This window comes from Gallus gallus, chromosome 5, assembly GCF_016699485.2.
Source record: "Gallus gallus isolate bGalGal1 chromosome 5, bGalGal1.mat.broiler.GRCg7b, whole genome shotgun sequence".
NCBI classification, from domain to species: domain Eukaryota; kingdom Metazoa; phylum Chordata; class Aves; order Galliformes; family Phasianidae; genus Gallus; species Gallus gallus.
In genome coordinates, this window is record NC_052536.1 from 35,469,340 (window position 1) to 35,478,922 (window position 9,583).

At 50.1% G+C, this 9,583-nt stretch overlaps 1 protein-coding gene across 3 annotated transcripts; it reads right to left on the bottom strand.

The window, feature by feature from the left end:
* Positions 1–664: 664 nt before the first annotated feature.
* CFL2 (cofilin 2) lies at positions 665–4,933 on the bottom strand. Of its 3 annotated transcripts, none has more exons than NM_001004406.2 (4): positions 4,870–4,933; positions 3,314–3,621; positions 3,150–3,226; positions 665–3,058 (listed from the first exon to the last, which is right to left on the bottom strand). In NM_001004406.2, the coding sequence occupies exons 1-4, from the start codon at positions 4,870–4,872 to the stop codon at positions 2,946–2,948; spliced, it is 501 nt and encodes a 166-aa protein (NP_001004406.2). In that variant the 5' UTR covers positions 4,873–4,933; the 3' UTR covers positions 665–2,945. The 3 variants fall into 3 exon arrangements, with proteins under 3 accessions (NP_001004406.2, XP_015142855.1, XP_015142854.1); XM_015287369.4 differs by lacking the exon at positions 4,870–4,933 and adding an exon at positions 4,295–4,687; XM_015287368.4 differs by lacking the exon at positions 4,870–4,933 and adding an exon at positions 3,890–3,964.
* Positions 4,934–9,583: the final 4,650 nt, after the last annotated feature.

A 9,583-nucleotide genomic window follows, 5' to 3' on the forward strand; every position in this document is an offset into this window, starting at 1 on the left:
TGGTTTTGAACTATTTCTTAGAAGAAAAATGCCATTTCTGCACATGCTACTCTCATGAAAATTTTATTTAACGTTTATCAATAAAGTAACTGAAGCCAAGATACCCAAAAGTCATGTCTACATCGAGATACACAGAAGATATTCAACTTGAGAGGATTTTCCTCTACTCCTCGATCACAATGAGGCCCTCACCATTTTGCATAATGACAGAAAACAACAGCTGACAAACCATTTTGGAACAGATGCCAGCTGTCTCTCATCTGTTTTATAATTCAAGCAGTAACAGTTCTGTAGCACTTTATTGTTTGTTTCTTCTTTAAGAAAAAAAAACAAAAACACAAGCCATGTGAATTGGACCTCGCATCCGTCAGTCATTTCAAGAACTAACTGAAGGCAGGCTGATCCTTTCTGATCCAAAACTTGGTTTGGTAGCTTTGGATCTTACATAAATACAGTTTGTGCTTCAATTTTATATCTACTTGGACTGAGTGTATATACATATAAGCTAGTTTTAAAAAAAAAGAAAACAACAATATTCGGTTCAGAAGCCACAGACATCTTTCCAGACTGTTTGCAGCAGAGACAAACATTAAACTTAAACACAGTACTGCTTTAAAAAAAAAAAAGAAAAAGAAAAAAAAAACCCAAACTTTACTGTCTAAAATGAGATTCAAATTGTTTATTAAAATTTAACATTTTCAGTTTTGGCTTTTTTTTCTAAAGAAACCACTTATGCCTTGTGAACATCAGTTAAAATGATTGTTTCGTTATACTGAACTCAAGTCAAACGTAAAGAACAAAGTAGATTTTTACATTAAACTGGGCTTTGCACGCAACGTGAGCCATCAGAAATAAAAGAGACCGATTTGAGGAATAAAAAGGTGTTGCTTTTTAAATAGACAACATGCATACCATCAGTTACTTCTCAGCCTTAAAAGGTTCCTGAAAGGAGAGTTTTGTAGAACAAAACCAAGACTCATCGATACACTTAATAAGTCAGTGGTTGTCATGCCTTTTTAGTTAAATTCTAGTCGAGTTTAGCCTACAGAAAACAGCCAACACAATGAGGTGTGCAAGTCGTAAGGACAGCCAGAAGCCTGAAATAAAGTCTTAAAGTTCTACAGGACGAGAAAGCCTGAACACAGTATCTCCAATTTATTCAAACTTTTAAAAAAAAAAAAACAAAAGTTGGTGATTATCTGCTTCTTGTTGCAAAAAGGGGGCTATGAACTGAAAGTAAAGGGCCAATAGTTAAGAGCTCCTCAGTTCTACTCCACCAACTTTTTAAAATAAGGTAATGATAAAGAGCATTCCTTCTGGCAGCATGTACATTTCGGCTGTGACTGGCTGCCTAACAGAGTGCCTTTACGCATACCAGCAGAATCATGTCCAGTTTTGCCATTTGTGGATAACGATGACAAGATACAAAAGCATGTGTTTGCCATAAATAGCTCTGGCTAACGGAGGATTGCTCACACAGAGCAGATCAAATTCTCTATAAGGAGAGCATTATCTGGCTTTCAGCCAAAACATGTCCCCAGTGCAAGCCTCAGTAGTGGCAAACACTTTCCAGTTCTATTTACATAGAAGTTAACAAGCAGAACAGTTCATCTAGGATACTTCTTGTACCAAGTCAGTGCTAACTGTAACGCTTAAGAAGCAACAACTATTCACCAACCTGTATTCTGCGTTACATACAGCTGTCGTTACGTATCACCTCATCACAACAGAGAGCTGCGAGATTTCATGCAAGGTTTTACTCTGACATGTAGAACTTTAAGAGCATTCAGGTGCTAAACACAGGCGCACGGTTAATTCCTCAGTACCTGTAAGTTTCTGACACAAGAGTTTCATGGAAGCGAATGGTCTCTAGCAGCGGCAGCTGCTTTCACGGTAAACGAGGAATAGGTCCTTTACCGAATGATCAGAATAGTGCCACGAAGTATTGTAAAGCAGTGCCTAAATCATGATCAGGAATGAAAAACTTGCACTATTTATGACGAGATTAATGATTGTTTATCTTTACAATACTTTCCACAGAAGTTATTTGAAATATGCTTAAATTAAACATACTTAAAAACTATATTTTCCAATGAAAACAAGGCAACATTCTGTAATAAGCCACAAGTTTTATTGCAACGTGGCCAGTTTTTGATCTCAAAAACAATGTTCCATTTAAGGCTCTTTTTAATACAGAAATTGCCATCATGACCGATGTTTTACAAAACTTTAGTGTTTCAAGACTCACATGGTAAACAGATAACTTCTACTCCTGTTCAGTAGTGTACATTCAATGGAAAACAAAAGGCATCGTAACAGCTACTTCATTTATAAAGATATGCATGTAACAGGAATGAAACTGAGGTACCACAATAATTTGATGACACAGTTACAGCAACTTAATTGGCATTCCTTTGGGGGGGAGGGGCAGGTCAAACATATTACAAAAAAGTGCTTTAAATGCATAGTGTTGTGTGCTGCCATGTCACAAAAATAGGCTTGTCAAGGCAGGTGAGGTGTATGAATGCACAAGAGCCTCATGGAACTGCAATCAAGTGCAACTGTAAGTAATACTGTATAGAGTCTACCATCCCACCAGTGGACAATACTTTCAAGGCATTCAATTAGCTTACCCTTTGCTGTCTGCTAGACTATTCACATTAACTATCACATTCATTGTACGTGTGGCAAGGAATGCATGCAGCGTCAGTTTTGGCTAAGAGTATGACGTGAAAGCATTCCTTGGATCCTACATAAAACTACCAGGATTAAACAGTCTAATGGCAATCACTGGTAGACTGCTTAACAATGACATCTCCTTCAGGGGCAGAAGGGAAGGGGCTTATTTTTGAGGAGGGAAGGAGAAAGGGAGACTAATACTATTCCAATTGAACGAGCTGCAGAAATGGAAGCTCCTTAGATCCAGATGGCACTTGTCTGTCTTTTTATAAGGGTTTTCCTTCAAGTGAAACTACCACGTTGCCTCCCAGTTTCTCTCCGAGTGTTGAACGGTCCTTAATATCATCCAAACCATTTACTTGCCACTCATGTTTAATACCTGAAAGACAGACGGACAACAGGGTATTTGTGAGAACCTCAGCATCTAAACAGCATCAGGACTCGCAACCGACACACTTTTAGGTCCGTACCTGTAAATTTCTTTTTAATGGCATCTTTAGAGCTTGCGTAGATCATCTTGCTTTTTAAAGGTGCGCTTTCAGGAGCCCTTTAAAGGAGGAAAAAACAGTTACTCAATCACCCAGCGTTAAGTCACGCATATTCGAATTTAACTGCAAGCTTTGCTTCTACACACCAGAATATAAATACCAGGTCTTCCTTCTTAGATTCCTTTGTCTCATACGTGGCATCGTACAAAGCGTATCGGCAATCGTTCAACGGTAGCAACTTCACAAAGGCCGTATAGGGGTCCTCCACGGTATCTCCGATGTCACCGACCAGTATCTGCTTCGCCTCCTCTACGATTATTTGCTTTTTGTCATCGCTTAAGCAGAAGAGAACGGCTTTCTTTCTTTTTTTAATCTCTTCTGGGGTTGAAGATTTTCTTACTTTCATGTCATTAAAAACCTTTATGACTTCATCATTCACTGTTACTCCAGAAGCCTGTAAAATGAGATCAAAGGGATAATTTCAACAGCGAAAATTAACATTCGCTAAACGACGCAACAGCCCGCAGCACCAGATAAAGAACTCCACCTGCCCCTGCAGCAACAAAAACCCCGCGCTCAACCTGAACGCGCTGCGAGGTCGGTCGCGCTTGCAGGGCTGGTGCAGAGGACATAAAGGAGGTGTAAATCCTGTCCACTCAGCATCGCTTTAATTCCGGGCGGCGCTCTCATCCGCCCGCACCGCTCCCGCACTTTTCCATTACCTGCTGGTGCACCCGGGGGCGGGGAGGGAGCGGGACGCGGGACTTCGTACTTTGGGGCCGGGGTGGGTTTCCGTGATGGAACAAACGCTACGGCAGCGGTTCGCAGCCAGCACTGTCATGACTCTCATTTTGCTGGGTGATGTAAGGCTCCACAAGCAGGAGAGATGCTTTCTGCATTGTGTCAGCCCCGACGCCGCGCTTTAACAACTCCCGACTTCTATTTCGCACCGCCAGTGTTCTCCGATCGCTATTTCTCCCCGTGCAAAGCGGGGTGACGACGCGCGCGGCTCCCGTAACGCTACCGAGCCGTCAGACCCCAAACCCGTAGCAGTAAGGAAACAAAACGCTGACGGGGCTAACGGGCGGCTCGCGGTGAAAAAAAACACAAACCCTCGGAACAGTTACCCGCGAGCCAGCGAGCACATCCGCAGCGTCCTCGCGTTCAGAGCAACCGCTGCATCTGGGCCCGAGCGCTCGGTGCGGGCAGGTGCACGGGGCGGCGGCTTTGTCCCGAGGAGCCGTGCCCGCCGCCGCGCTTTGTTCGCCGCCCGCCCGGGCACGGCGCGCCGCATCCCCGCCCGGCCCCGCCGCCGCGGCCCCGCCGCGATCCCGCTCGGCCCGGCCCGGCCCGGCTCGGCCCCGTCGGCTGCGGCAGCGCCCAGGGCCCGGCGGGACGCGGCCCTCCGGGAGCCCCCTCCCCGCGGCCCGCCCGGCCTCGGCGCGCACACACGCGGACGCGCGGACGGACGCCGCCCGGGCGGCCGCGGGGAGCGCCGCGCCCACCGCCCGCCGCCGGCCCTCGGTCCCGCCGCCCGCTGCCGCCCCGGGGCCGCTCCCACCGCCCCTTCCCCCCGCACCGGGCTAAAATTAGACTAAAATGGCCGCCGGAGGCCGCGGGGTCTGAGCGCGCCGCGCCGGGCCCGCTCGGCCTCTCGGTCCCGGGGCCGCCTCCCCGCCCGGCCGCGCCGCGCCGCCCTTACCATGGCGCCGGGTCCGGGGCGGCGGCGGCTGCCTGCGGTGCGGGGCTGCTGCGCGCAGGAGAGCGCTGCGCTGCGCTGCGCTGGGGGCGAGGCGGGCGGGGACTCGGGCCGGGCGGGGGATGAGCCGCGGCGGCCGGGGAGGGCCGGTCACATGGGCAGCGCCGCCACCACGTGCCACCGGCCCGGCCCGGCCCGCCCCGCCCGGCTCTCGGTGCCCGCAGCCAGGGCCCGCCGGGCCGCCCCCCGCGGGGAAGGGCCTGGAGGCGGCGGGAGGAAGCCGTGCTTCCTCTTCTGGCCCGGCCGCCCGCGCCGCCGTTTCCTTGCGCGCCTCGGCCTCCGCCCGCGGCCCCACGCGGTGCCTGGCCGGCCCCCTGTGCTGGCGAGGCCCGGCCGAGCGGGCCGCCCGGTGAGGCGGCCTGGACGCGGCCTTCTCTCGCCGCCTGGCTCCCCCGGGGCCTGCCCGGCCGCCCGTTCACCGGTGTAACGCGGTCACCGTGTACCGAGACGTGCGGCCGCGCCGCCCGGCAGGGTCACGGTGGCGGCCGGGCTCCTGGAGGCTGAGCGCAGCCGCTGCCCCGCACTGCAGCGCGCCCCGAGCGGCCGCTCTCAGCGCAGGTACTCTGTGTGCCGCTCGGCAGTCGCCGTCCCGAGCATCGCTGCCCTGCCCGGCGTGGCCCGGGGTTGGGCTCTGTGCACGCCACGCAAGGGGCAAGTGTTATTGCTTATTGCTGCCGTTTGCCATCTCCTTGCTCCGCTCTGAACGGGAGTTGTGCCGCTGCTATGGCTATTGTCTGTCTGTGAGCACAGATCTGGAGGCCTGGCACGGGGACGTGTCTGAAAGAACTGCTGATAGGGCGGGCAGGGCGCAGCCCCGTGCAAGGGGTAAGGAGCAGTATTAAAAGATAGGAAGATGGCTTCTAGGAAAACAAGAAGGAACGGCTCTCCTTGGAGCGTGCCACTTGTCTGTGTTGGGTTGGGTTGGGTTGGGTGGGGTTCAGGCACGGGACACCAGACGTGGACCTTTGCATCTGCAGCGTGACAGGCGGGCGTGGGGACTGTTGGCACGGCACGGCTCTCATCCCATGAGCTGCTGTGTGGCAGCCCAGGGCTCCCGGGCAGGCAGGTGGAGACCACCAAACTGGTGCATGTGTGTGTACAGATGTGTGTGTTCCTACTGTGCTGCGTGATGTGTGTCCGGTTTTTCCCCCCCTTTCTCCGTTACCACATGCCACCATGTTGATATGATGAGTCATATCCTGCCCTCTCTGATTTCAGAGTTCAGGCCTGAATTGAATTCAGTGAGATCCAAAATGTGGCCCATCAGCCTTAAGGCCGCTACCCTGTAGATGCACTGTGGCTCCAGCCCCTCGCATCCATGCAGTCCCTGCCAACACAGAGCTAAAGGTGGCAGCTCTGCCGCCACTTTGTAACAGCCGATTGCCGCTCCTTTGTTTGTGCTGCCAGCAGCGTCGGACCCAGGAAGAGAGCTGGTACTGCATAATTGCATCTTGTGCAATCCATAACACAATTCAAATACAACATGTGCTTTTGATCATACAAGTAATTAGGTAGGGTAGGTGAAAATTTATGGGAAGTAACAGCACAACTCCTAAAATGGTTAATTCTCCAGACACAGTTTTATAGTTGACTTACAACAATGTAAGTCCAATGAGACCATCTCTTCAGCCCCATTTTGGGATGTCTCCCACACAGCTTCACAGGCTTTGGTGAACTCCAGCTGCTCAGCATGGTTCGGTGAATCACAAACCCATTTGAGACACCGTAGTTTGTCAGTATTCCTGGCACGTGCCCTTCTGTGTCCTTGCACCCAATGCCAGGAGGCCACTGGGAAAACAGCAGGAAGGGATTCGTAGCATTTGAAAATGGATTTAGTCATGCACATATGCAGGGCATCCTGCATTGCCACTAAATCCCAACACTGCTGTGGCCTCAGCAGGCTGCTCCTGACACTTGTACAAGCCCACCAAAGTGCCCCAGTCCCATGCCTCCACAGGACACCCTGCCCACTTGCACAGAGGCCCACTTCCCACGCCGAGGCACAGACAGCAAGGGGTGGAAGAGGAATTACCAGTGCCAGAGCCACACAGCTGGGCTGATGCTCCAGGGATGACAAGTCAAAATCAGGCATGACTCACCTCCTGCTCACTGCCATGGAAACTGAATAATGAGGCACAGTGCTCATTGTTCTGCTCACCTCACCAGGTGCCTAAGTGAGGCCTCCAGCCTGGCGGGATGCTGCTTCAGGGCCCTGACTGGTACCTGGCAGTCACCAGAAACAGAAACTTGTGATAGAGTCAAATGGTGACTGTGGGAGGTCACAGAAATGGCCAATAGCCAGCCAAAGACAATAATGATTAAAACAAAAACAAAAACCCAAGGTATTGCAGGAGCACGCTGGGACAAAGCTGCTACTCCTCTGGTCCCCACCTCAGATCTGGCTGCATGCAGGAAGCATCAGGTTTCACTGCCCGGGTGCCACAAGGCCCGCATCCCACCTGGCCCCACCGAAATAGCCCTGTGATGCAGCGACATGCTGTGCTGAGCACACGCCTCTAAGGAAACCTCCTTGTCCCCCTTACCCTCTGTGGACAGAGGCAGTGACTCACGGTGAAGCAGAAGGCACTGCTCATTTGGGTTCCGCTCCTGGGTGCTCATTGGCATGAAATAATCATAATGAATAGAGCTGCCTTCTGCATTCAGGCTCTCTTAAATCAGAGCCCTTTGCTTTTGCGCTCTCTGCTCCTCTCGCGTCACTGAGCTCAGCAGTGCCATTCCAGCCAATTTCCTGTGGAGGTGAGGCCAGCACTGGGCCTCGTCCGTGTCCCTGCGGTCACCCAGGCCGCTCCTCGGCCCTGTAGCTCAACTTGTGAGCTTGTCTGAGTTAAATCTGGCAGAAGGATAGAGGTCACAAAAGTAATTAAGATCCTTAATTAAGTGATTAAGCTTCATAAAATAATTCATTTGAGATAGAAGAAAGTGGGGCTGTATGCCTACAGGTTCAGCTCAGAGACCTGTTGAATTCTGCCGTCAGACTTCAGATCCCTTCAGATGCTGACGAACCACCTTCATGAAGAGGGCTATGAAGGGAAGACAGAGGAACTTGTGTGGGTGCTTGCTGGAGTAACAGAAAGTCTCAGCACTCAGTTGAAGTCAGTGCAAAGTGCAGTCAGCCCCGGGGCACTGGCAGCAGCAGCTGATGCTCTCAGAGGCAGCTGCTCTCTTGAGGCCACTAAATCCCACTGATGGGTCGTGGCCCCGGGCTCCCACTGGCCAGCCAGCAGCCCATGGGCAGGAAAGGACAGATTGAATAAAAATGGGTTGCCCTGTAGCGACATCATTTCAGAGATAGTGTTTAAACATATCAAAGAAGGGAATCAAAAATCCTCCTGTGAGAGAAACTCATGGCAGAAAAATGGGTAAACAAAACCAAAAAAAAAAATCACCCAAAATTTAACACAGAGGGAAGTTTTGCTCGGCACTATTCGTGAGCATACATGAGATAAAATAATGACTTCTAAGTAATTACCACGTGTTCTACATTCACACAGCTTTGCACATTTACAGTGCTGAGAGAAGTAAGTTCTGCTCACCCCGATAGCCTTCATAAATGCCCACATGCCTGATAAAATGTGTTTTCCCCAGGAGCAATTTCTTCCCACATCTCTCTTCCTGCTGTCTCTTGCTCCCAGTTGGGATAAATTCACAGCACAGTCGCAGGTAAGGAAAGATTTATTCGGTCAGCCATTGGCTGCGTATGAATTATTCAACCCTGACACCGTTACCATCTTAATTTATTTGTTTGCTTTTAAGAAAACCTTCATTCCCTGGTAAAGACTACATTTTTTTTTCCACTTATACTGCCTGTAGCATTTATATTGCAGTGCCTGCAAGCTCTCTATTGCAATTATTAACAAAGTCTCCCCACCCAATGGGCACTGTCTCTCCATTCTCTGAGCTGCTGAGGTCACTCATGAAGCTGTGCCAAGCTCAGTGGCCGGGCAGGGGACTTGGTGCCCCTGCCACACTTTGAGCTGCAGAGTATCCTGCCTCCCTAGGAAGGAAATGCAGCTCGTTCACAACAATTATTTATTGAAACTTCAGCTTCAAGCAAACAGTGAGCTCAGACTTTCCTTCCCACTAGCAGCTCCTGACAATACCAGCTCCGAGAAGTTTGCTGCTCTAACAGCACTGCATTGAAGAGGCACATATATCTGTACACAGAGCGAAGCAGAACCCTGGCTATGTAGCAGACACGGATGTGTGTTCTAAATCCCTTCTAAAGACTGGAAATGTGAAAAGCAGCAGCATTTTCTGGAAGGCACAGTCAGTGCTGTGCTTCACAGAGTGATGCTTATTGCAGTGGCACGGCACACCTTTGGAAAACCAGGTGTATAAATCTGACCCATATGCTGGGGAAGTACACCGGGGAAAAGCTGCCAGACTGCTTTGCAAGTATAGACTGCAATGCAAAACAAAAATACAGATTTTATTTCATTTTTTCTGATAAAATGCAAGTCCAAATGTTCTTCAAGCAGCCAAAAAGCAACAGCTCAATTTGCTGGATGTACTAGTCAGCTGGAAAACCTCTTTTGGATAATCCATTTCCTTTGTGTTCTTGTTTCATATACACAACTTCTTCCTACAAAATGAGCTAATGGCACAGTCACCTGAAACGTTTAAATTTCTCAAGCTG